The sequence below is a fragment of the Vairimorpha ceranae genome (genome assembly GCF_000988165.1).
Source record: "Vairimorpha ceranae strain PA08 1199 chromosome Unknown NODE_32, whole genome shotgun sequence".
NCBI classification, from domain to species: domain Eukaryota; kingdom Fungi; phylum Microsporidia; family Nosematidae; genus Vairimorpha; species Vairimorpha ceranae.
Window position 1 is genome coordinate 1 of NW_020169327.1, and position 26,442 is coordinate 26,442.

Genomic DNA, 26,442 nt, shown 5'->3' on the forward strand with positions numbered 1-26,442 from the left:
GTTTAGAACTTGTAAAAAACTTTTTAAGAGCATTCATACTAGCTCTTTCAAAGTCCAAAATAATATTCTTCTCTTTTATTACTTCTTCTTTTATTTCTTTACTTAACCATTCAAAAAGCTTATTATAAGAATATTCATTTTTTGTTTTCATAAAACAATACAAAAGAGGCAAATTTTTATTTCTAACATTGCACTGTAAGGTAAAAATTTGTTCAAAGTTTTTAGGAGCAGACTTGAAAGTGTAGCCACAAATCATTATTTTGCAATTGATGAGATGCAAAATATTTTCATCGGTTGTAAATACAACAATTCTGTTCTCATCATGTATTCCAGAATCGTAGAACAAAAACTTCTTCCCCCTAGTTGTCTTTGTCAATTCGTATGAAATATCATATTCTTTAACAATTGTAAGATTGTTGGTCTCTCTAGAACTTGTGACCAAACTATTCATCATCTTATAATCTATAATGTTTGAGTAGTTAAATTCAGACATTACATTAGAGATTGCAACTCTTGATGTTTCAGAGGTGTCTAGGATTCTCTGTTTTAACTTACTAGCAAGCAAAGAGTACCTTGCTAAGTTTAATATCGTCACTGCAAGATTATGCTCTGAAAATTCTAGTAAAAGGGAGTCTATTGTAGTTCTTAATAATGAAGGGCATCCTCTCTTATTGCATCTCCAGACCAATTTACCAACAGAATGTTCTTTAAAATTGTAAAAAAGCCTTCATATGCAATTTTTCTTTTACTCTAATGCTTTTGATGATATTATTTGATAAATTTTTCATAATAAGGGTAAAAAAATTAAAATTATAAAAAAAGGCCGATCTTTTTAAAAATTATTTAATTATTTTTAAGTTTAAGAGTAAAAAATTGATAGGTGAAAATTGAGCCATTTTTCACCTGCGGTTAAAAATGAGCCTGACGATACTGCAGAAAAATTTTATTTTATTAAATTATTAATATTGTTTTTTTTTAACGGAAGACTGAGAGGACCTGATCCTATATAAATGCTAAATTTGGTTTAAAAATATTACTATTAAGACCAAATCTTTTATAATTATTAGTTGTTATTTATTTTTAAAACTCGCTTCTTTGTTTTTACGTTAAGTGTTTTTAAATAATCGATACTTATGAACGGTATAAGAATCTGACGTTTTGTAGAATATCGAAACTTGTCTATAAAAATTCTAATGAATTTTTTATTAGTGCCTCGTTTTGGCCTATAAAAAGTTGTGTAGATTATTAAAACTAAAATTGTATTAAAATTAACTTCATTTATTTGTTACCTGTTAGAAGTAAAAAATAAAATTTATTATTTTTAAAATATAAAAAAAAAAATTTTCATCATGGATAAATATTAATATCGCAAAATTATATATTTCCAACTTTCGAATCTTTTTTACGTATAAATTGTAAAGATTGATCTATAGGTTAAGCCCTTTGCGGGGGTTGATTACTAAAATATAATTTATGCTTATATGCATTATAGATATTTTTAGATATGAAAAGTATTTTTTTATTGTTAACTTTACTTTAAAAAAAATATTATTTAAAAAAATAGATGCAATGACCAACTATGTTATAAAATAATACAAATAACCTTATAAAAACTTTAATACATATTAATTTTATTTAAAATTATCTCTTAATTTTGCAAGTCTTTTGTATAATGAATTGAATCTTATGTCAACAGAAAATAGTAAATGATAAATTTCATAAAAATCACAATCAGAAATACAACAAAAACCGCCATCATTAACCTCGTGTAAATTATTACAAATCAATTTAAAAATTAAAAGTTTTTGAGACACGTCTGCATACTTGCTAAATTGATTACATGCAGGATTTAATGAATTTAAAAATTCTTTCTTATTTTTCTTTTTCTTTGTATTAATATAAATTGCACTTATCGTATCTAAAAAACTTAAAAGACTTCTTAGAGCAAAAATTGAATTTTGTTTAAGGTCATCACAAAGATTAGATATTTCAAGTTTCTTAATAAATTGCAGTATTTGATTTTTAATTTTAAGTTTTAAAAACCTTCTAAATTCATCTTCAGATTCCTTGTATTTCTTAAAAAGTTCGCGCTCGCTAGCTGTAAATTGATTCTTACGAATTGTTTTATAAGTTTTTATTTTTCTTTTAGATTTCAAAGCCTTTTCATTGCCGTTTGTTTGTATATTAGATACATTGTTAGTTTTTAATTTTTTCCTTTTATCTTTTACGCTGTTATCATTTTTGTAAGCATTATTAAAAGAATAACTACTTTCAGGGTTATTAATCGTAGATAAAATATCAACATTAAATGGAGAATCTGTTTGAACAGCACTTGGTTCATTTACACTATTATTCTCTATGCAATAATTTTGATTTTTTGATAAAACCAAAACATTATTATTTTTCTGTAAAAATGCATTATTTTCTGAAGTACCATATTGCTCTTGTATTAAATCATTTTGATTTTTATCTAACAATAAATCAGTATCCTCATTCCAAGATGTTATAATGTAAGAATGTTCAGACGTATCATTTCCACTAATATTTGAAGCTTCGAGACATGTTTTATCACTTATCGATTGTTTTGATGTACAATATCGTTTCTTAGATACATATTTAATAACTGTACTTCTTGTGAAATTGCGTGGCATCAAATTGTTCTCTTTAGTTAATAAAGACGAAAAATTGCACAGATCATAGTCAACATTTTTACATCTACTGTTTAAATCTTTACCTGTAAAATATGTTAATAAATTAACATCAGATTGATTTACCTCTGAATATTTATCTACTGTTTTAGTCGATTCTTGACTCTTTTGTTGTATATCTACATTCTCACAAAAATCTTTATTTTCGTATGCTCTTGAAGTACTTGATATATTTATTCTTAGATCTAATGGTACATTATGATCCAATATTTGTTTTGGTTTTGAACAAAAAATTATTTGAAACAAAAATAACATTAAGGGGTAAAACATTTTAAGAATTTATCAGAATTTACAATTACAATATCAATCAGCATTAGACTATTTATTCGAAAGAGTGGGTTTTAATGTCTTAACTAAATATGATCAAAAAAGTTAATTATCACAAAAAATATAAATTAATTTTTTAGAAATTTATACTGATAAAAATAAAATTCTAACTGAAATATTTTACTGTTAAAAAATTATGACAGAAATGTGAAACTGATAATAAAATAATAACAAATTAATTTAATAGTGTGGTGTTATAGCCACCGAGTATATTTGAAGACAAAATTTATTTAATTATTTTCTTCTTTTGTAATACCGATGGGCGAAAATAAAAAAAAATAATACCGAAATAAATTAAAACAATTGACATGTGGTAAATTAATCACAAATAGTAATCATAACTTTAGTTGGAACGATGTTTGTTTTAGAAATAACTTTGTAAAAATTGAGCTTTGAAGAAAAATGCTTTCTAGTAAAAATTATAGTTTACTGATAATATTTTTCTAAAAACTTTTTTCTTTGTTTAATTTAATTAGATTAAAAAAAATGATTTTAAGACTGATTATATTGTATATAATAAATAAAGGCAAAGGGTTTTAAATTCATTTAGTTTTTCTTGGTTTTGCTGCAAAAGACAGTATACAATGCAGAGAGTCAAAAAAAATTAAAATATTTTTCTTTATTATAATAAACCAAAATGTACGATACAATCTGTTTAAATGTTACGTTTACGTTCAAAACAAATGCAAATAGTTTATTTACAGTAAAAGGTGTATATGTTTGCATTTTTCTTATAATTATTTGCATTTCAGTATTAAAGACCATTAAAACTAATTTTTTTTAACATTCTTGTCTGTGGTATACAGCCACTGAAGATACTTTGAGTCAAATATTTATTAGAAAGCAATTTTTCTTTTTAATAGTTTTGATTGGTTAAATAAAAATAAATTTTAAACAAAATAAATTAAAATTAATGACATGTGGTTAATAATAATACATTGTTATTATATAAGGTATAAACATTTAAAAATTTTATTAAAATGTTATGTCAGAGAATAAAATAAAAATATAATTTTGTATGTTACTACTTGTATATTATATGCAAATGTTCAATTAAATATGCATCTAATGTTAGTGTTTGTAAAAATAGTCACAACTCTAAAATAATTATCTTGTAATTATAATGCTTTATACTTGCAAATTTAATAGGCAAATATATAAAAGATGTTACTACAATATGTAACCAAGTAGGATAAAATATTAGTAAAAAATATATGTTTTATTATTAAGATGCAAAGTGGTTTTCTATTTAATTAATGAATTTATATATAATAGTCTTTAAAAATTAGAATTATTTTTCAAAGTAAGTGTTAAATTTATAAGGACTTTAAATAAAGTTAAATAACATTTATTGTCGCGAGTCCAGCTCGCATCCGAGCCACAGCCGCACACAGTATTTTTTGTTACAAATTTTGAACTTTGACGTTCTTTACATTGAATTAAAGTAGATGGAGTCCTTATCCCAAAACCTATACTTAAATATTTTTATATGGGAATCGAATCCGCAGATGCTTTTACATGCAACAAGATAAACTCAACTGCGATACTTGCCACGTACATTTTATTAAAATTTTAAATAAATAATTTTACAAGAAGTGGGGATTTGTTGAATAAAGGTAGGCTGCAAAATATTTTAAATTCTGCAATATATTTAAGAACAAAGAAATTGAATTTTTTTAAAATTCTTTATTTTTAGCTTTGAATGGTATCAGTTATAAATGATAAGGAGGAATATGATGCAATAATGGCCATTCTTTTAAAGCTGCCGTTAGAGAGAAATTTGAGTAGATACCAAGTATTTAGGTTCCGTAAGAAGGTGGAACACTTTCTTGTACTTAATGACACGCTCTACTTAAATGTTAGAGAAGGACTGCACAAAAAAGTGTTCTACAAGACCCAGGTCGATATAATGGCATTAGAGATTAAAAGACCGCATGATACCAACCATTACAGCCATAATAGGATGTATGAATTGTGCAAGGATTATTTCTTTACCATACCCAGAACTATTGTGAAAGATGTTGTTGCAAGGTGTGATACTTGTAAAACATCACAGCCTTTAAAGCAGAAAGAGCCATTTAAGCATGTTACGGCTGCCTACTGCTTTGAGCATATTATGATAGACTTAATCGACCTTAAGAATTATAAAGCAACGAACCTAGGTTTTTGTTGGATACTTAATGTGATTGATGTTTATTCAAAATTTGCAAAGGCTTATCCACTCAAATCTAAAGCAGCTTTGAAAGTTAGCAATGCATTAGAATCACTTTTTCTAACTTTTGGTCCACCAACTGTTTTACAGTGTGACAATGGAAAGGAATTTTCTAATTTTGTGATTAACGATCTTTGTTCTCGATTTAATGTAAAGTTGATTCATGGTAGAGTTAGACATCCGCAACCACAAGGTCAAATTGAACGTTCTAGTCAAACATTAACGAGAGCCATAGCTAAACAAATGGATGCCAAAGATGAAAACGTAAAGGAAGCTAGTTGGATAAAGTATATTGATCTTGTCTTTTATAACCACAACATTCCTGTTTATTCTTCCACTTGTAAATTGCCATTTGAACTTTTTTTACGGACGCAAAGGGTTTAATACAGTCCTTAGTGCTGAAAATGATGGTGTTATATTTTCTGATTTAGAAACATATTCATGGAAAGAAAAAAAAACAATAATAAAGAAGTTTTAAGTGAAGTTGAAGTAAGTATATGTGCTGGATATCTTGCAAGAATGGATAAAAAGGTGGTCCATAATTCTGTGTATAATTTTAATGTAGATGAATATGTTTTTATAAAAAAGACTTTGATGCTAACCAAGCAAACAACGCTTAAAATTTGACCCATTTTTCATCCTGCAGCTATAATAAAAAAAATTATCTGAGAATCGACTACTAATTGATCATGGAGATAGAATTGAGATAGTATCTATGGCTAACGTAATAAAAAAACAGTTTAATTCAGTTCATTTTTGTGCTTAAAAAATGTTATAATTTATAAAATTACTTGCTTTTTTTAAAAAATTTATTTTATGTTATCTAAATACAAAATTTAATGATAGCAATATCGCAATGCAAATATTTTGAACTTTGGATACAGCAATACCTCTACACAAACCCATAAAAAGTATTTTTTATCTTATTTTACAACTTTTTTTGTAAGCTTTAGTAAATTGCAGCGTTAAAACATCTCATTTTCTATATAAAAAGATTCTGCCGGGAATCGAATTATATGCGACTGTGGCTCGGGTGCGAGCTGGGCTCACGACATTAAATTTTATCAATAACAAAATCTTCCAAATTTACAATTTTGATAACTATCTATAAAATTTAATTAAATTTGTTATAAATTAAATATTTACTTTTTTTTATTGGTGTATATTTTTTTTATACATTTATTTTGATAAATTAATGAACAGCTGCAGAGAGCTAACTTATGAAGAAAAACATGTTAAAGAAAATGAATCAATGGAAGTAATAAAACCAGAAGTACAGGCATTGCATAGGCACAAAAAATCGAGATTATAAATAATTACTTATACACAAATTAATTTATTGTTTTAAGATAAACAAAGAATTATTGAATCTTTTTTTAAACTTTTAACTTTAAAAATTTAATTTAATTTAATTTAGACTATTTTTGTTATTTTTTTAGTCCCTAATTAATGAATTCAAAACTTTATAAAAAATTATTTATGTTTTGTATTTTGTTATCAAATGTAAGTTTGGTTTTTATAAATGATATGCAAGATACAGACAGCTCAGATTTGGAAGAATATAATACCCACAGAGCAGTGAGATTACTTTTTATGAATTGGTGTGACGAAAGAGTAAACATAAATGATTATGATCAGACACCTCACTTTGGATTTTTTGGACATCGCGATTCCTTCTTAGGACGTATTGAATTGCAAGCTATTTTAATCCTTCTTTTTATCATTCTATTTTCCTTTCTTAAGATTTTAATAGGAAAAATGACGTATAATTAAACTTATTTTGCAAAATATTGTATTTTTATTATCCCTTTCTAAGATTAATCATTTTGTATTCTCAAACTAAGTTCTATTAGTTAAAGACAAATAAATTATTTAATTTAAACTATAAGATTATTTTATTTTTTTAAATAAGTCAAATTATATTTTGTATAAATTTTGTGCTGGCTTATAAATTTACGAAAACGAATTTTAGATAGTAACATAAAAAACTGACTTTGAACTACCGCGATGTACAAATAAAAAGGGTTGACATTTTGCGATCATATTCTTACAAACAAGAATTTTTAGTTGTTTTTCAACTGTTGTTTACTTGTTAAATTTAAAATATTAAGATGGCGTTAACAATAACATACAAAATATAAATAAGCTCGAGCTTTAAAAAAATATCAAAATTTATTGATGATCAATCAGAATAAAAAAATAATTTATTGATACTAATATCAGAGGTCGCATAATTAAAGCCAGTAAAAATATTTTATTTAAAAAGTTATCGGGAAAAATTTCTTATTCCTCTGTAATTACGATGGATTAGAATAAAAACTAATATTTGTAGTAAAATAAATTAAAACAATTGAACATGTAATAAATAATAATACAGAAATAAAGGTAAATCTCGTGATAGTACCCAGCTACTTTATTTTAAACCAATCGAGCAATATTTTTCCATTACGCATTTTCTAAAATTTGCATCACAGATACAGTACTGGATTTAAGAACAGAATTTTATTCTTGTTAAAAATAGTTGATTTGGGATATGAAGGCATAAGAAGAGCATGTAGATTACTGTTGTAAAAAAAAATATTCAAAACATATTAAAACTAGCAACGGAATAGTATTACAAATAGAAAAATCACTTAAAAGTATTATATGGAGTGATAGTTCTAAAATTTCAATTTTCGAATCAGATAGAATAGTTTATTTCGCCGAAAAGACTGTTTGCGATATTATATAAAAATTTAAAACCTGCTGTTAAGCATGGTATAAATTAATAATAGTCTAGGCAAATTTTTTGGAGGAAGGAGTTGAAGATATTTAAATTATAAAAAGTAAATTAAATTGTAAAAAAATACTACAGTTTTCAATAATAATTTATTTAACTGTATTAAGGATGTTTATTCTAGCAAAATACTGGTTTAAAGTACAAATCAAAACTTTAAAAGAAGTTTTTTGATTAAAAGAATAAAATAATTGAATTGGCATCATTATCATCTTATTTAAATCCAATTGAGAGTCTATGATATGTTTAGAAGGAAAATGTAAGTGCTAGTCGGTTTAAAAATATTAAAGAATTAAAAGTTGCTGTAGCAGAAGAATGGAATAAGATAATAAAAGAACTGTAAAAAAGTTATTTCATAACTAAAATAAAAAGATATGAAGCAATATTTGGGGGTGAGGAGTCATGTAAGTTGTAAATAAAAAAAATTTATTTTTTAAACTCACCTAAAATTTTTTTTATCAAAATCACATAGCTATTTATCTGGATTTTAAAAACATAATACAATAATGCACGTGAAATTGTATTAAAAAATATATTTATAAAATATAAATAAGATACTTTGAGAGTCAATTCTAGCCATCTCAATATTGCTTAATTGCATTTTTTAACGTAATCACTAAATATATTTTTAAACGCTACTTTAATTGTTTATTGATGCATTAAAAGCCATACCATGTTTGTCTTCCTTTGAAAGTATCTAAATAAATTTTAAAACGAGGAAGGAGTTTTCTTTTAATATCAAGAGTTAATTTATTAATATTATTTTTTTTATTAATTGGTTCTTTTTGAAAAATGTCAGTTCGTCGAATTCTTAACCGTTTATTAAGTAAAAATTTTTTTAGATTATCTTATTATATCACGGTGGCATAGCCAAATTATAATTTGTTTGTTTTAAAACTTTAATTTACCACAATCGTAAGAATCAAAAGTAAATTTGAAAAAATTTTAATTGCAAGGCAAGAAGAAAAAAGAAATGGAGAATAAAAATTTAAACCATCATTTTATTAGACAGCCCAAAGCAGAAATGGGGCGCATAACGTATAAAAGAAAAATAATAAATAAAATTTTATTGAAACTAAAAGTATTGTTGAATTGTATTTGGGACAAGAATGTTTCTTCCCTGGGCAAGACACACATGAAAAAAGTTTTTCTTTTTAATCCTTTCTACATTTTGTTTTTTTTTGTCTTGTCCATACACTATTTTATCCTTCTCTTAAAAAACTCCCATTTTCTCAATCTCAATATCTGCACATTATCAGTGCTATTATACCACGAAGGCTTTGCTCGTAGGAAGATCTGATTTACCTCCGTAAGAATACTATAAAGTTAACAACTTATAGAGTATGTTCTACTAGACCAATTGTTTACTGGAATTGGAGTCGGATTGAGTGACGTGGGTCTAATGGCCATGATGGACTCTAACCATCCTACGCGAAGTATGTTAGAGCACCATTAGCTTGCCGCGCCCTACCTAGGCAATTCTTCAGATGGAATTTCTTACTATAGGTCTTTGAATACAACCTACAAATGCTTTTCACAGCCATGGAAATTGTATGCCAAGCTAATGATGTTATGCTTTCTCGTAACATTAAGAAGTTTACAACCCTTAGTCGACACCTACAGAGTAGCTTGCGATATTGCCTTGCCGACAAACATCTTATGATAATTGCTGTGTTAACGCCAAGTTATAATTACTTAACAAATTCGCATTGCTGGGATTTAACTTCATTAATAAATTATATATTTTAATTAATATTTGAAATAATTATCACATTAAATTTTTATAATAAACCAATAAACTATTATTTTTATACATAACGTCACATATATTTATAATTTAATTTATGTATTGTTACATTTTTAAAAAACTTCAATCATTGGTTATCTATAAAAAAATACGAAAACCATTTAACTAACATGAATCAAAATAATTTTGTCATCGAAAAACTTCTAATACGAGCAAATTCTTTAGCAATTACACCTCTTATAATAAAAGCCACCTCAACTCAGAAATTTGCAAAGGCTTCGGAGCATTCTTGATTGCTTTCTTGCAACAGGCATAATTCATGGCAAACACGCCACCATTCTTATTATTCTATGTTTTAATAAAATCAAAACTTTTATAAAAAAACCAATCATAATTATTGTCTCATGTTTTTACTGATTTGTGAATTAATAAGTATTTCTAAGGTATTGAATTAATTTGATAAATAAACATATAATTATTTATAACATAGGACATCATTACCTCCAGTGTAATAATAACCAACTTTCAAAAGTAATTTAAAAAATCATAGCCAAAATTATTTTTATTTTTTATTTACTTTTAAAAAATAATTGTGCAATTTCTTGGCTTAAAAATTTTGCATTAAAAAAATTATCATTTTTTTTACTAGTTTATAAATTAGTTTCACAAAATTATAGTTATTTAGTAAGCTAGAGCTAATGATATATTTTTTAACTATACTATCAAAGTCGGATCTTGACATATTTATAAGTTGTAAACAAAATATAAAATAATTGTAGTTTTTACTAAAAAGTCAGTAAAAATTACATGTTTATTATTTAAAATTTTCCTTAATATTATGTTTGAGATAACATGGCTTAATTTTTGCTTAACGTATAAACTGTTGAAACATATGATTTGTTCATGCTGATTACAACAATGACATTAGTACTTTAAAATTTTGCATTTAAAGAATATTTACTAAAGTATAAATAAATATTTAATTATAACTTATTTTAAAAAATCTGAAAAACTTTTTTTTCATTGTAAAAAGTGGTACCTGTGGGACTCGAACCCACGCACTCAGAAGAGTAACAGAACTTGAATCTGGCGCCTTAACCGCTCGGCCAAGGTACCTGTCAAAAAAATAATAGTAGTTTATGTAGTCTATTACTTTTAAAATAGCCTAAAAGTGAAAATGAACTACTTTATTTAATGAAATAAATTAAATAATAGCAAATAATTTTATACCATATAAAAATATTACCAAGTTTTTGCCTGTCAATATATTTTCCTTTTATAAATGTAAAATAACATTTTTTTAAAAAGTATTTAAAAGTCTAGAAATTTCATTGACAAATATTATTCAATCGTCAATATCTTCTTAACCTTCTATAGTCTAATAAATATCTTGTATATATATTTATATTCTCTTAAAATGGTGGAAATAAGTTCTAATACCCTACTTTTTGGCGTGCTGCAAGGGAATGCAACTAATCTTAAAGTAATACTCTAATAAGCTTAAAACTTTATCTTTGCCGTCTGTTCCTTGCAGGCTTTTAACATAACTCTTATTTTCACTAAATAATTTATTAGATTTTTTCTTCACAAAAGGCATGGGTTAAAATTATTTTTATAGTAAAATTTTTTAAATAAGGTTAACATGTGGTTGTAATACCACACTTTTAAGTTTTTCTTCTAATAAATCTAAAACTATGTAATAAAATAATCCTTGTCACAGTCAGGAAAAAACCCCGCCCATTCTGACCCCAGGTTAAAATTTTATAATCCTCGTTCTTTATTCTAAATACAAGAGATTGTCAAGAAAAAGTTTTTTATACTTTTTTATATTTTAGGTGGGAAATTTGGTTTATTTAAGATTATTTACTTAAAAAAAATAATTAGAGATTGTGTATTTTTATAAAATATTTAGTTAAGCCTTTTAATTAACTTCCTATTTTTCTTAATCTTATTATTTCAATTTTTTCAATAATTATAGAATTGTTATCTTCTGTAGCCAACTTTACCTTATTAAATTGCAATATTTCCACAATAATATAGACTATAGTATTTAAATGCTCAGGAAGTGGCATTCTCCTTGTTTGAATATTATTGCCAGCATCTGGCCTAATTAGAATCCTGTCATTTAATAATAGAGAAAAAAATTATTTTGCCATCGACTTCTTTCAATCATACAATCTGCAGTTTTTTTTTTTAGATAATCTTGCATTTTCACGCATAATCAAATTTATCATAGAATATCAATAGTTATTTGTCCAGCTCTTATTCTTCTATAAATTCTAAAATATCTAATGAAATATTTTCTACTTCTTCTATACGTTCAATTTCTAAATCACTGCTAGAATCGTTAATTGTTAAAAGTATAGAATTTTTTTGCCCGTTAGCCATCAACTCCTTTATACTTAAACTAAACGGTGTATTTGACGTTGTAGAGTGACAAAGTCTATTATAAGAATAGATTACATCTTCTCTCATCGACATTTATCTACCTGGAGCATCTATCGTCATTAGTATAAACCAAACATCCATTTTATTGTTTGAATGGCTCTTTCTAACTGTCCCTGGATCCAATGATATCTGGCACGGCTACTAAGATGTCTAAATCAAAAGTAGAAAGCATACTAGACATGGAATCACTGAAAAATCCTCTTCCATTATCTGTATGTAAAAAAGCAGAATTCATTTGACATAAAAATAGATCTTATTGCAGGAACTACAGATGAAGCGGCTTTTACTTGAAAAGGAATTGTCCACATAAACTTAGAAAATAAGTCTATGACGACAAGCATCCACATATACCCATCATTTACTTTTCTAAAATATATTAGATTGGCAATTTATCGTTCTCTGGAAGGTCTGAAAATAATGTATATTATAACAGGTCTTGTAATCATCGCTTTTCGCCATGACAAATTTCACAGGAACTCAGCATTTCGGAAACTTCATATATTATTGATTTACATAAATTATATAGCCTGTCTCAACCCGCATGTTTATTACTAACATGAATCAATTTAATTTGATCTTTTTTAAATTTTTCCTTTTCTAAAATAAAAAATTTTTACATCGACCATTCCCCAAATTGAATTTAAATTCTCTGCTTCTTCAACAATATGAAATTTTTTTGCTCTTTTTTTGAACACTTTTTTGTTCTCGTGTGTGAAATCTAACAGGAACTGTGTTGCTAATAATAAACTCAATAATTTTTTCTCTTTCAAAATTATGCAATTCTATTTTTAATATAGAGATTAAAATGAAGTAAAACATAATATAAAAAATCAGTACTTGTAAATAAAATAACAAATTTAGTTTATTTCAAAATTATTACTAATTTTATGTATACATTACAGTGGTGTCCAAATAAAGTGGGGTTCGAATGGGTAAAGGACCAAATAGGACTGCGACAACCCTCCTAAAAAGTTTAAATCGGTGTAATCCAATTTATTATACATAAAAAATTTTTTTTATTCATAAAAGATAATCTGGTATGTACAATGTCAGCATTAATTGTAGATTCTTTAGTAAATACTCTAAACAAAGATTTTTTCGTTCTTTTTAAAACGTTTTTTTAGAAAATTAGAGATGTTATAAAATAAAAGAATCTTTTATACGTTAGACAGTAAAATAATTTTTACATCAAATTTATGTTTAATATACAAAAGTATAATTTTTTAATAATACAAAAGAAAATAACTTAGAATTAAATTGTATATTTTTATTTTTTATAATAATCACAATATGCTGACAATTTCTTTTTATAGTCACTGTAAATATCTAATCTCTCTTCATCTTCCTCCTCCATTATATAATCTTGTATAATTAACATTATAGACATAATTGTGTATTGGAGAGAGACAGTATCCATATTATCATAAACATGTTGAAATTTCTCTTCTCCTTAAAAAATATTAGAAAAATAATCTACTATAATTTTCAATTCAATCTTCCACTGGTACTTATCCTGTCGTTTAGTTGTCTGTACCTTATGCATAAGACGTTCAAAAGGACATAAAATCTCATCCTCACTTATTTTTTCTCTTTTTGTATTATCATCTGCTATTAAAGGCCTAACTACCTTATCTCTTTCCCTAACAATTAAAGGGTAAATGTCTACCATAGAATTACCTTTTTCAAGATTAGAAGTACTTTTTACTCCTTCAATATTCTTCATATTTAGATAATCAAAATAATCATCTAGTACTCTTTCATCCTCGTCCATTCGTAAATAAAATCTTTTTTTTTCTTTAATATTTTTAGGTGATTCAATTTTCATTTTTACAGCCTTGTAAATAGTCTTAGGTTCTATTTGTTCTTGTTGTTTAGGACTAATATCTATTTCTAAATTATGTTCTGTAATAAAATCAGTACTAAATGATTCTATAACTTTTTTTTGTACAACAGATGTCTCTTCTCCCACAATAATATCCTCTTCCTCAGGTATTACAATTGTATTAAAATCTATTTTATTTTCTAAAATAGCATAAATAAGATTCTTACATTTTTTATATTCGCATAATGCTTTGTAATAGCGATTGTCTCTACAGAATTTAGAAGTAGAAGAATATCCCTCTTCTTTTGCTTCTTCCTGTATACATTTGTATACCTCAGTAATATTATTAAAGTAGAGATTATGACATTTAAGAAATGTAGTAATTTCTTTAATATCAGAGTAATGTGAGAATGCATCACTTATTAATAATTTATCTGTAGATGTTAAAGATTTAAAAATAGATTTTGCAGTCATTTAGTGGGGGATAAAAATTAATAATATTAAATACTAAACATTATTAATGTATTATAAAACTATAGAAAGAACAACAATGAACAAATGGAGATATTTTAATGTAAAATAGCTTGTTAGAGAAAATGGACTATTAGAAATTGTTAACCTTAAAAAATAGATGTATGGCATAATCTGCATAAAAAAACAATTAATTCTTTATTTCCAAATATGTTTATTATATTAGTTTAGAAAAAGATGGTGTAGAGAAATATAAAATATCTTATTGTAAGATTAAGCATGGTTGATTTGACATGTTAGTTTTATATTATTTTCATAATAAATAAATTCACGTTTTCGGTTAACAATTCTTTCGGACAAAACAGCTGGTAATAAAATTCCAGCATATAAAATAGAATTTCTATTTAAAAAAATATTTTGGTAGATGTCTAATCTTCACATTATTTATCTAAGACTAAAAATGTTTATATGTTACACATCTCTTAAAATTAATATTTTATACATTATTTATTCTTGGTCTTACAATCATAAATAATTTTAAATTCCTAGTAATTATAAGTAAATTTTCTGTATTTTAATTAAAAAAAACAGAATAAAATTCACTAATACTTTCTATTTCCTAGCATAAATAAAATTTATTTACACTTTCTATTTCCTAGCATAAATAAAATTCACTAAATTATCCCTTGCATGAATTCAAATATTAAAAAATCAGAAATGCCCATTGAACACCTTAGAAGTTTAAAAAATACTAAATATTCAACAATAGGATGTTTTAAATATGCACCTATGTCAATACACACACTGTTAAGAACAATTCCTATGCCCTGGGAAGATAAAAAAATCTGTAAAATATTATATCACATTAATGGAAATATTAGCTTTATACTCGATAAACCTAAAATAAGCAAATATGATTTTATGAAGAATTGGGAGGATTTTAACAAACAAATTAAAAAATATAAAGAATCAAATCCTTATTATAAAATATTTACATTTCCAATACATGGAGATGAAGAAGAAATATTTTATCAAGGAAATTATTTAGATGATTTTGTAAAGTCATTTAATAAAAATAATGATAATGAAAAAGTAAGAATAATCAAAAAACAGAAATTTAATTTTTATGATATTTCTTTGTATAAAAATACTTTTCCTTTTAATTTGCATAATTTGGAAAAAAACAGAATAAAAAATCTAAAAAAATTAAAGTGTCATAAATCACCTACAGATATTTTAAAACACTTAAAAAATACCAGATTTTTTCAAATTACAAATATTGAATGGTTAGAAGCAGCAATTATTATTTTAAATCAAGGTCATAAAATGCTATCAGAAATTTTAAGAAGAAAAAAGTTGTATTTTATGTGTTTAGATAAGAATTTTAATCTTAAACCTGTTAGACCTTTAAAAACCAAAGAAAGAAAAAAGTCAAGAGTAGGAACATCTTTCCATCTTACAAGAGAATTATACAAACTTATAAAATACATTGTAGATATTTTTCTATCTGTTAGTAACAAATATGAATTATGTTTAAATTTACATAATTTATTTACTAAAATAGGAACTATAACGGGAATTTATAGATACAAATATAAAGTTATGACACAAATAAAAATATGTAAAGATATAGAAAGAGTATTAAAATATTATGATGATTATTCATGGTCAGAAATATGGCGGAGATATGTTTTTATGACTAGAGGTTATAATTCTTTATTAAAAAAGTATATTAGTAATTTAACAGAAAGAATTATTAATGGAAGGGAATATCATGAAAAAAAGGTTACTAAACAACGCATAGAAAGTAGTTATGATATTAACATAAAAAATAATATGATTAATGAAATGGAAGGGAAATATACAAAAAATCAAATAAAAATGATATTAAGACATTTTAATGAAGCTTGGAGATACTGGAAAGCGGATCATATTTACAAATTTATGAATATTGAAGAAGAATATAATAATCTTATTATTTCTAATATAAATGATATTATTAAAAAATATATTAATATTAAAAGTCAATGGTACATTAAACAAGCCATAGAAGGAAAAGTAGAATCAAAAAAAGATTTTGTTAAAAAAATAGGAAAATTAACAAGATTATTTTTTAAAGAAGAAAGATATCGGCAGAAAAAATATCTTAAAAATTTGTTAATAACTCCTTTAGAAGCTGCTGGTATTTATACAACAGCTTATAATTATTTTAAAGATAAAAAGAATATTAGTTTTCCAGAGACTAATTGTGAAAAGCATTTACAAAATGCTGTACATTATTTAATAAAAAATGCAAAAGATGAAGAAAAAGAATTTTATGAAAAAGTTTTAAAAAATTCTTCTGCATATATTTTTCAAATAAAAAAAAATATTTTAACACAGAAAAAGTTTAGAGATGTAGAAGCTAAGATATCACATAGCTACAATGAATACATTGTTATCTACAAAGTGAATTATATAGAAAGACTTACTGATGCTTTTATTGCATCTTATATTTTTTATGAAACTTCAGAAATATTTCCTGAATACATAAAACCTGGTGATGAAATTGAAAGTAAAAGTCTTTATGGCGTGGTAGATAAATTAAAACATTTTAAAAATGTTTATTTAATAGAAGGAGAATATATTGATTTAATGAAAAATATAGATAATAATTTACTTGCTAGATTATTAAAAATATTTATAGATCCTTTATTAGTGGATTATATTATTAGTAGAAATAATATAAAAATATATTATAAAGATATGTCATATACAAATCATTTAGGATTTTTAAATGGATTTCAATTTAGTTCTTTCATTCACAAATTTTATACTTTTGTGATAGATTTGGTTGTTTTTGGAGAAAATGTTTTTATACGAAATTTTAATAAGTTTTATATTTTACATTCAAGTGAATGTAAAATATTAAATGAAAATGATTTGAAATACGAATACATGACAAGACTTCCTAAAAATATAGGTAAGATAAAATGTATAAATATATCTTATTGGGATAATTTTAAATTTACTTATGCGGGAGTAGATATAAATATTTGTAAAGGAAATGTATTTTTTAATCTAAATGACAATACATTAGAAATACTTAAATTTAGAATTCAACAAATTATAAAACTTAGTGGATCTAGTACATTTATTAAAACTATTAATAAATGGAATAACACTATACTTGGATTTATTACAAGATATCGTGAATTTATTGGAAATTCACCTGAAATAGATAAATTGTTTACTTGGGCAGAAAAATCAATACAGTTGCTTATAAAAAAAGGTCTTAATTCTAAAATGCCTGCTAGATTTCCTGCTGTATTATTTTATACATCTATAAATTATGGAGGATTAGGAATGTATTCGGTAATGAAAACTTATTGTGAAGAAAAAATACAGAATGAAGAAAATATTTTAAATATTCCAGATTTAAGAAATTACATAATTTCATGGAAAGAAGAATTTAATGAATCAAAACGTGTATGGTTAGAATTTAAAAAATCAGAGAAAATAGAACCAAATAAAGGTGTTCCTAGAATGTCTACGCTTTTACAAAAAGATAAAATTACATTATTTGATAGAGATTGGAGATTACAGAATATTTATAGAAAATACATTAGTTCTAAATATGATCCATATAATTTTATTAGTTTACGACACGATGGTAAATTGTGGGATTTATCAAAATATAATGAAGATATGCTTGATGCTCTTGGTGGCACAGGTCATATTTTAAAGCATACGTTATATCAAGCAACATATGCTAAAGAATTCAGTAAGTTATTTTGGAATGAATCTATTAAACATTCTCACATGACTAAAGCACAAAAATCAGGTCTAAATCAAATACCAAATAGAAGATTTACACTCTGGTGGTCTCCTACAATAAACACTACTGATGTTTATGTTGGATATCAAGTTCAATTAGAATCTACAGGTATTTTTATGCATGGCAAGCTACCAACACTAAAGGTTTCTTTTATACAAATTTTTAGAAATAATTTGTGGATGAAGATACATGAAAGTTTAGTATCAGATTTAAAAAACAATTTAAAAAATTATTGTGATTGTGAGATACAAAAAATATTTAATAAAAAAAGTATAACTTTTAATAAAAGTTGTACAGATTTATTACTTATTGGGAATTTTTATGTTCTTAGTCCAAATAATGAAAATATTGTTAATATCAAAGTTTTATGGATTGATGTTCAATTAAGATGGGGTAGTTTTACAAAACATAATTCAAATAAATATGCTAAAGTTAAATACATAGAATATATTACTAGTGGATTTTATCCTGATGAATATGGATTAGTAATTGTATTTGATCTTTGTTACAATACAGTAGGATTTTATGGATATCTTGATTCTAAACTTATGTTATCTAATATTCTTGATAAAATATTAAAAAATAATCTTAGTCTTCACATTTTAAGAGAAAGACTTCGTAAAACACTAGAAATTTACACTAGTGAAGTAGAAGTAGTTGTATCAAGTAAAGAAATGTACTATAATACTTTGATTGTTGAAGAAAGATTATTATATCACAGAAATTTTATAATTATATTAGATCCAGAATCAGGAAATTTATACATTAAATTTGTAGAGGGAAATAAAAACAGAATTAAAAAAAATTTAGCGGGTGAAATTCTATTAGAATTGTCACGCACATTGAAAAAAGAAAATATTTTAATAAGAAAAGATATGTATGACGGAATAGAAGGATTTATGATAGATTACAAAGAAATAAAAATTAAGATTTATGAAAATAATATTAAAATGGAGAATATATTAAAATTAATAAATCAAGATATAAAAAAAGATATAGTAATTAATTTATATAAAAATTGGTTTGGATTAACATCATTCACTAAATTTTGTAGGTTAATTCTCTTAGTACAGGCATATGACGTGTTGAATGATATATCATTTTTTACCATCTTGTCTGATGCTGAGTGGATTAAAGTTGAGAAAGAATGTAAAGAATTTATTATAACTGAATATTGTAGTAAGAATATTATAAATAAGCATAAGTTACTTACATCTGATATTCGTGATATAGTATTTGGTTTTGAGACAGAAAATAAGGTTATTTATTCTGAATGTACATGGGAGGATAAATATTTTTTGATGGATGAATATCTTAAAAAAAAGAAGTATTTAGATATAAAGAATATTGAATATAAAGATGATGTAATAGATAACAACAGTTTATTATATAACACTTTTATTGATAGCAACAATTTGATAGATAACAATTTGATAAATAACAATTATTTAATAGATAACAATTTGATAGATAACAATATAATAGATAACAATATAATAGATAACAATTTGATAAGCAATAAATCAATAAACAATAATATAATAGATTACAACAATTTAAATAACACCAAGGCAGATATTGAAATCCCAAAAAATATAATAAGAATTTTTAAACGAGTAACAAATATAAATACAATATCTTTTGCTTTTTTAATACTAGACAGTAATGTAATATCATTATTATTTGTACCACAATTTGCTACAGAATTAGAAATACATTCTTGTAATAATATTCCTAAATTTAATATAATAGGTTTAATTACAAATACAAATAATACAAAAATAATTGAACCTCTTATTAAAAAATATAACTTATCTAATCCATTAGTTATAGATGTTACGGATAATAAACCTTATAAATTAACTAAAAGAGAAGGATATTCATATACACCTCATAAATGGAACTATAATTTATGTAAAAAAAGTTATGATGATAATATAATTTTTACAGTAGAATTGGGAATACCAGATGAATTTTATAGTGGAAATAATTACATAGATTTTAATAAATAAAAAAAATCATTTAAGAATGAAATTATCTTTTGAAAAATGAAATAAGTTTAAATTTAAACATTCTGCTATTAAATTTTATTTATAAGAAACTTAAAAGTTAGTTGAAAGATAATTTATAAAATATAATATTTTTTTAATAAAGCTTGAAAAAAAAGGTACTGAATTTTGATCAATTGAAAAGTTTAATTTTATACCTGAACAAAGCATTCTTTTTTGCAAAATTTTAGTGGTTAAAAATATACAATTTCATAATGTAAAGCCTAGTACTAGATTTCTATTTTCTTATATTCTACTTCACTTTTCTTTTTGTGTTCCACTCAATATTTTTACCCTCTTTTATGACATGCACCCATTTGTTAAAACCATTTTATCAAAAGCGCTTTTATATTTTTAAACACAAATACAATAAATTAAAATATAAATTTGAATGTATTGTTTGTAATAGCCCCGATAATTTGTATGTGTGTCTTGATTGCAATATTGTATGCTGTGAAAATGATAGATGTCGTGCTCATAACATTTTTATTGATTTTAAATATAATTCTAGATTAATATGCGTTAATAACTCGTGTAACAGTAGTTTAGATGATGTAAATGGATCAATACTTTATCCACAAATCTTTACTACTATTAATATTACTTGTAAAGGTCTTCCAAATCTTGGTAATACGTGTTTTATTAATGCCCTTATACAAGCACTTTTTAGTTTAACACCTTTCACCCGTTTTCTTTTAGTATCTAAGACATGCCAAGATGAATATTGCCTTAAATGTACCATAAGACACTTTTTCGTAAAATACCACACTACTCAAAACAAGTTTATTAATTTATTTATTAATACTATAAGTAGACATAGCGCAGAGTTTAGTGGTAAAGAACAGCAAGATGTTTACTTGTTTTATTTATTTTTAATTAATACTAAATGCACAAAAAATATAAGTTATATTAAAACTGGACAAGATGAACATAAAACAGTAAATCATAAATTACAAAAATACACTGGTGTTAGTATACCATTTTTAATTAAAGGATATAATATTTTACAGTGCAGAGCATGTAAAAATATAAAAGCCAAACATAAAGATTGTTTAGTTTCATTATCTTTAGATTTTAGTTCGTCATTGTCTCAGAGTCTAAAATTGTACAGTTCAAAAGAGTCACTTACTGACTTAATATTCTGTCACAGATGTAAAAAAAATACAAACTTTTTAAAATTTTTTAAGATTCAAAAAATTAATAAAATACTGGTTTTACATATAAAAAGATTTAAAACAGTAAACTATGTGTCATCAAAAATTAATGAAGATATTTTAGTTGATGAGGAACTAATTATACGATCAAAGAGATTTGTACTAAAAGGGTTTATTGTACACAGCGGTAGTTTAAATTTTGGGCATTATATTGCATATATTAATAAAGATGGTGTGTGGTATTGTGTAGATGATGAAAAAGTAAATATTGTAAATTTTAAAGATCTAGTGAAAAAAGCTTATCTCTTGTTTTTTATAAAAAAGTTATAATTTACTTGTGTTGAATATTTTTTGTGGTTAAAATTAATCTTTTTTAAACTTACATTTTATTATTAAACTTACTGATTTTTTTACATTTTATTATTAAAACTAACAATTTATTTTTACATTTTATTATTAAACTTACATTCTTTTAAATTTAAATTTTATAATTAAACTTACATTTATTTTTTACATTTTATTATTAAACTTACATTCTTTCAAACCTAATTTAAATATTAAACTTACATTTTATTTTAAACGTAAATTTTTTCGTACTTACATTTTATTTAAAAGCGTAAATTTTATTACTAAATCTACATTATTTTTTCATTTATTCTACACCCCATGCCAAATATTGAAGAATCGATTGAATCAAAGTTTTCTGTACTTAATGAACTAAAAGAAACGAAAAAAGGCATTGAAGAGTTTATAAAAACCTTCGATATGTACAAATCAGAACAAGATGATATAAATAATCAGATAAATGATTTAAATAAAGAGTTAAAAAATTATGATATGATAGATTATTTATATTCTAAATTAGATTGTAATTTAGTAAGCCTTAACATTGTTAATAAACTTATACAACAAGTCAAAATATGTAAGAATGAGATTATAGATGATGATTATTTACTAAAATGTGAGGTAATTTATAAATATTTGGTCGAAGAAGGTTACTTTTTTATTAGAAAAATTCTAAATAAGAGTGTTGATCTTTTATACATGAATAATGATTTTGTTATTTTTACTAATTTAATGGGAAATGATACACAGATTAAACAGTTTATTCTTTGGCAACGAAGTCAGGAATGTTACAAAAAAAAATCTTATTACAATGGAGATCTAAATGTTTTTTACAGAATGATGGTAAAACAAGAGTGTTTTGTATGGTCTAAGTTATTTTACGAAGATTTTTTAAAAACAGTAAATAGTCTAAAAAATGATAAAACATTTACTTTATATGAAAAATTTTTATATTCGATTTTACTGCCTTATTTTGAAGAAGAAGAATACATCTCTATTACAGTAGTAAAAAAAGAGATATGTATTGATGACTTTTATCGTTCTGTAGAAATACAAGACTTAATTTATGATCTAGTTTTACAGAAATGTTACAGGATGTACACAGGATACAAACATAAAGTAATGGAAATATAAGATTATAAATCTAATATCTCTTGAACTGTTTTAACATTATTACATCGTATAAAAATACTGCCCATTTCATTAATAAATTCATTGTCATACTCTTTACATTCTGAAAGAACAAAATTAAAATATTTATCAAATTCGATTAGCACTCCTTCGTAATATTGTCCCCATTTAAGAAAAATTCTTATCTTTTTGTTAATAAGTCTATTTAAAAACTGCTTAGGATTTTCTGTTTGTACGGTATTCATTCAAAAAGGACTAAAATTTACTATATTTTTTAACAACTAAAAACTTGAAATTGAAAATATTTAGTTTAGAGATTTGTAAACATAGATGATGTATTAATAAATACAAATGATCTATCAATAACTTAAAAAGTATAGATGATGTATCAATTTCTAAAAAACACGTTTAAAAAATAAATATTTAATGATCTTCATCCCAATCATCATTTAACCTTGGCTTAATATTCAATTTTTCTTGTATTCCTATTAAATAATCTTCTGTCTCATACATTACTGCAATAAAATCTAAGGAATATTTAATGGCACGTAGCTTAGTACTATAAATATCATAAGTAATAGTATCATATTGTTTAAAACGTGAAAATACGTTACTCAAAGATATAAATGCATATTTTCTATTTAAAGTTTCTTCATTATTACCAATATTGGAATTATATTGATTTACCAAAAAATTAGTAAGTTGTTTTTCAAATGTACCAGACCCTTCTACTACTTCAATCTTATTGTTTTTTATATTTTTACTTAACGCTCTCAATGTTTTATTAATTATTCTTTCGTGTTCATCTAAAATAACATCTAATGAACTTTTTAGTACAATTGTTTGCATATCACTCCCTAAAAATTTAGTATATGATTTATTACCTTCTTCAAAAATGCTCATTTTTTTAACATGTCCAAAATTTTTAATAGGCTCTAGAACTGGAGAAATATCACCACCAAGACAATCCCTAATTCTTCTTAAATCATGTTTAGACATAATCTTAAATATTACTTTATTAGATTTATTACATAAATCTAAAAAGATGTTATCTACCTTACCACTACAAATAATTAAATCTGACTTAAGAGAATCCACTTTCTCTTTTATTAGATTAATTTCTTCTTTACTAAAATTGTATAATTCTTCAGAAGTATTCATCAAAATTGTACTTTTAAGCTCTGCTCTACTTATATCAAGAGGACAATTGTAAATTGAACTAGTACCATTTTCAAGATCTTTTTTTATAGAATCAGGCATCCTTTCAAAAATCATTCCTTCTACAAGATAACTATCATCAATAGTGCCAGTTGATATTTTATTTACTCTAATCTTTTCTGTACTAAATGATTTTGTTTTATTTATAGCTTCTATAAGCAGATCTTTTATTTTTCTTTCTTTAATAAGAGAATCAAGCAATAAAAACAGACAAGGTTTAGTCTTTTCACTATCGTTAATGTTTATTTCTTTAATGTCTTGCTCGATTAATTCATCTTCAAAAATATTAATTTCTTGAACAAAGTCTTTACAAAAGTCATTAAATTCACTTCCTATGTCTCTATAAATTTCACCCAGAACAGTAGGTTTAACTCCCTTTTCAATAATCTTATAGCTTTCATCAATAAGATACTTAACTATCATTAAAAAATATTTAGAAGAATCTCCAAGAGTGTCTAACTTTTTGACATATTCAATCATTAATTTAACTAGTGGATGGTTAACCTTAATATTATCTAGAATCACAGAAGGCATAGAAGTAAGTTTTAATGAATTGTAATCTGTCTTAATTAATTTTTTATAAAATGACTTTCCATACAATTTATCAAATATAGAAATCAAGGATGTTAATTTCTTTGTAACTACATTATATTTAGCCTTTTCTTCAGTTTGTGATTGTGATATAAATCCCGAGGTATTCATTTAAGGGTAAAAAGATTTTCATTTTTTTATGCTAACATTTTCTTATAAGCTTTTTTGCATAATTTTAAACAAACAAACTAATAAATTTATTTTACAAATCAAAGAACTTTTTTTGTAAAAATATTTAATTTTTTATCCCATAAAATGGTAAGTGAAAATTTTCTAATTTATCAGAATTTTGATTTAGCATTCCCAACAAAAGAAAAGTTAGAACGCACTCACAAGACTAAAAATTTATATGCTGTTCCCACTGGATATTTTATGCAAGTGCTTTGTGAAGGATGCAAAGGAGTTACATTATGTTATTCTCATTCACAACGAAATATGAATTGCAAAGGCTGTGGAGATCCTATATTAAAGAGTACCGGAGGTAAAGCTGTTTTGGTTGGAGATTGTGCCTTTAAAAAGCTAGATTATAATTTCGAATAAATTATTTATTTTTTTATTTTTGCATGAATTACACATGGAGACTTTTTAAATATTCAAAACTTGTTGAAAATCAAGATGACAAATTATCTTATTGTAAACATAATATGGAGTCTATTAGTCAGACTATTACACATTCACAGTTAGATTCACAAGGCATAAAGAAAGAACAGTGGTTACATATTTACATGGAAAGTAATAGATTTATTGAAATTACTTTATACAACAGAATATTGGAAATAAAACTTTGCATTCATAATCCTCCAAATATTAGAGTTACTAAGCTTGAGAATATTAATCTTGGCAGTTCAGTCAGGATGTGTCTTAAAGGGCGTGTGTTGGCATTTAAATTTGTTGATAGTAAAAAGAAATTTCAAGTTGTTTTTTTTAATTCAGATGAAGCAAATATTTTTTTTAATAAACTAAATTTATTGATAGAAGTAAATACGGAAGATAAGAAACTTTATAAAGAGTTAAAACAAAAATTTTTAGAAAATTTTAAAAATAAACAGATTGACGAAGACGTAAGAAAAAACATGCAGACTAATAAAAACAAGATAGAATTAATTCAAGAATTTCTCAAATTAATAAAAGACTAAATTATAATTAAAAATTTATTTTTTAAAATATCTTTCAATTGTCAAAAAATATGCTAAATTTTTTAAGTTTTAAATGGAGGATTTGCACAAAAAAACATCTGCCAAAAATTATAAAGTGACAAGCTGCAATTTTAAAATTATTTGCAAATGTTTAATTTTGTCAGTTTTACATTATGTAAAGCTACTAGTAAATTCTAAATATATTTTTTACATAATATCTTTAAACTACAATACAGTAAAATGAAATTAAATATCTAAACAATTTTGCATTTAAATAATATTATTCTTAAAAAAGAATTCAGTAGATTACTGAAAAAAATGATGTTTTATGCCTAAAAAATATTACACAATATTATTTTGTAAAAAATTTTTAGTTATATTGATATAATAAGTATAATGATGTAAATTTTTTGTTAAAAGTAAAACAAAAGTAGTCACCCTTTTAAATATATTGTAAAAATCTCGTTCCATAAAATCAATATAACTTAATT

At 24.3% G+C, this 26,442-nt stretch overlaps 16 protein-coding genes and 1 non-coding gene across 17 annotated transcripts; 9 read left to right on the forward strand and 8 right to left on the reverse strand.

Annotated features, from left to right (window-relative positions):
- On the reverse strand, window positions 1–454 carry AAJ76_32000454 (hypothetical protein; the record flags this gene model as incomplete). The annotated part of the gene is made up of 1 exon (XM_024475182.1): window positions 1–454. A coding segment is annotated over one exon (454 nt), but the record flags the coding sequence as incomplete, so codon positions are not given.
- Window positions 455–1,631: 1,177 nt separating this feature from the next.
- Window positions 1,632–2,978, reverse strand: AAJ76_320002978 (hypothetical protein; the record flags this gene model as incomplete). Its single annotated transcript, XM_024475174.1, has 1 exon — window positions 1,632–2,978. The coding sequence occupies one exon, from the start codon at window positions 2,976–2,978 to the stop codon at window positions 1,632–1,634; it is 1,347 nt and encodes a 448-aa protein (XP_024330838.1).
- A 1,759-nt stretch (window positions 2,979–4,737) lies between these two features.
- On the forward strand, window positions 4,738–5,631 carry AAJ76_320004738 (krab-a domain-containing protein 2-like protein; the record flags this gene model as incomplete). The annotated part of the gene is made up of 1 exon (XM_024475184.1): window positions 4,738–5,631. The coding sequence occupies one exon, from the start codon at window positions 4,738–4,740 to the stop codon at window positions 5,629–5,631; it is 894 nt and encodes a 297-aa protein (XP_024330839.1).
- A 1,065-nt stretch (window positions 5,632–6,696) lies between these two features.
- On the forward strand, window positions 6,697–7,020 carry AAJ76_320006697 (hypothetical protein; the record flags this gene model as incomplete). The annotated part of the gene is made up of 1 exon (XM_024475185.1): window positions 6,697–7,020. One exon carries the CDS (start codon window positions 6,697–6,699, stop codon window positions 7,018–7,020), a length of 324 nt encoding a protein of 107 aa, XP_024330840.1.
- A 1,976-nt stretch (window positions 7,021–8,996) lies between these two features.
- On the forward strand, window positions 8,997–9,323 carry AAJ76_320008997 (hypothetical protein; the record flags this gene model as incomplete). Its single annotated transcript, XM_024475186.1, has 1 exon — window positions 8,997–9,323. The coding sequence occupies one exon, from the start codon at window positions 8,997–8,999 to the stop codon at window positions 9,321–9,323; it is 327 nt and encodes a 108-aa protein (XP_024330841.1).
- A 1,479-nt stretch (window positions 9,324–10,802) lies between these two features.
- On the reverse strand, window positions 10,803–10,886 carry AAJ76_3200010886. The gene has a single exon. It is a non-coding gene; the product is annotated as a tRNA-Leu (tRNA).
- Window positions 10,887–11,211: 325 nt separating this feature from the next.
- Window positions 11,212–11,367, reverse strand: AAJ76_3200011367 (hypothetical protein; the record flags this gene model as incomplete). The annotated part of the gene is made up of 1 exon (XM_024475161.1): window positions 11,212–11,367. The coding sequence occupies one exon, from the start codon at window positions 11,365–11,367 to the stop codon at window positions 11,212–11,214; it is 156 nt and encodes a 51-aa protein (XP_024330842.1).
- Window positions 11,368–13,668: 2,301 nt separating this feature from the next.
- Window positions 13,669–14,514, reverse strand: AAJ76_3200014514 (hypothetical protein; the record flags this gene model as incomplete). Its single annotated transcript, XM_024475162.1, has 1 exon — window positions 13,669–14,514. One exon carries the CDS (start codon window positions 14,512–14,514, stop codon window positions 13,669–13,671), a length of 846 nt encoding a protein of 281 aa, XP_024330843.1.
- Window positions 14,515–15,201: 687 nt separating this feature from the next.
- AAJ76_3200015202 (splicing factor prp8) lies at window positions 15,202–20,340 on the forward strand (the record flags this gene model as incomplete). The annotated part of the gene is made up of 1 exon (XM_024475163.1): window positions 15,202–20,340. One exon carries the CDS (start codon window positions 15,202–15,204, stop codon window positions 20,338–20,340), a length of 5,139 nt encoding a protein of 1,712 aa, XP_024330844.1.
- A 338-nt stretch (window positions 20,341–20,678) lies between these two features.
- Window positions 20,679–21,860, forward strand: AAJ76_3200020679 (ubiquitin carboxyl-terminal hydrolase 42; the record flags this gene model as incomplete). The annotated part of the gene is made up of 1 exon (XM_024475164.1): window positions 20,679–21,860. The coding sequence occupies one exon, from the start codon at window positions 20,679–20,681 to the stop codon at window positions 21,858–21,860; it is 1,182 nt and encodes a 393-aa protein (XP_024330845.1).
- Window positions 21,861–22,196: 336 nt separating this feature from the next.
- AAJ76_3200022197 (hypothetical protein) lies at window positions 22,197–23,009 on the forward strand (the record flags this gene model as incomplete). Its single annotated transcript, XM_024475165.1, has 1 exon — window positions 22,197–23,009. One exon carries the CDS (start codon window positions 22,197–22,199, stop codon window positions 23,007–23,009), a length of 813 nt encoding a protein of 270 aa, XP_024330846.1.
- A 2-nt stretch (window positions 23,010–23,011) lies between these two features.
- AAJ76_3200023251 (small nuclear ribonucleoprotein f) lies at window positions 23,012–23,251 on the reverse strand (the record flags this gene model as incomplete). The annotated part of the gene is made up of 1 exon (XM_024475166.1): window positions 23,012–23,251. The coding sequence occupies one exon, from the start codon at window positions 23,249–23,251 to the stop codon at window positions 23,012–23,014; it is 240 nt and encodes a 79-aa protein (XP_024330847.1).
- A 178-nt stretch (window positions 23,252–23,429) lies between these two features.
- Window positions 23,430–24,926, reverse strand: AAJ76_3200024926 (t complex protein 1 theta subunit; the record flags this gene model as incomplete). The annotated part of the gene is made up of 1 exon (XM_024475167.1): window positions 23,430–24,926. The coding sequence occupies one exon, from the start codon at window positions 24,924–24,926 to the stop codon at window positions 23,430–23,432; it is 1,497 nt and encodes a 498-aa protein (XP_024330848.1).
- A 144-nt stretch (window positions 24,927–25,070) lies between these two features.
- AAJ76_3200025071 (40s ribosomal protein s27) lies at window positions 25,071–25,355 on the forward strand (the record flags this gene model as incomplete). The annotated part of the gene is made up of 1 exon (XM_024475168.1): window positions 25,071–25,355. One exon carries the CDS (start codon window positions 25,071–25,073, stop codon window positions 25,353–25,355), a length of 285 nt encoding a protein of 94 aa, XP_024330849.1.
- A 23-nt stretch (window positions 25,356–25,378) lies between these two features.
- On the forward strand, window positions 25,379–25,951 carry AAJ76_3200025379 (hypothetical protein; the record flags this gene model as incomplete). The annotated part of the gene is made up of 1 exon (XM_024475169.1): window positions 25,379–25,951. The coding sequence occupies one exon, from the start codon at window positions 25,379–25,381 to the stop codon at window positions 25,949–25,951; it is 573 nt and encodes a 190-aa protein (XP_024330850.1).
- Window positions 25,952–26,024: 73 nt separating this feature from the next.
- On the forward strand, window positions 26,025–26,195 carry AAJ76_3200026025 (hypothetical protein; the record flags this gene model as incomplete). Its single annotated transcript, XM_024475170.1, has 1 exon — window positions 26,025–26,195. The coding sequence occupies one exon, from the start codon at window positions 26,025–26,027 to the stop codon at window positions 26,193–26,195; it is 171 nt and encodes a 56-aa protein (XP_024330851.1).
- A 98-nt stretch (window positions 26,196–26,293) lies between these two features.
- AAJ76_3200026422 (hypothetical protein) lies at window positions 26,294–26,422 on the reverse strand (the record flags this gene model as incomplete). Its single annotated transcript, XM_024475171.1, has 1 exon — window positions 26,294–26,422. The coding sequence occupies one exon, from the start codon at window positions 26,420–26,422 to the stop codon at window positions 26,294–26,296; it is 129 nt and encodes a 42-aa protein (XP_024330852.1).
- Window positions 26,423–26,442: the final 20 nt, after the last annotated feature.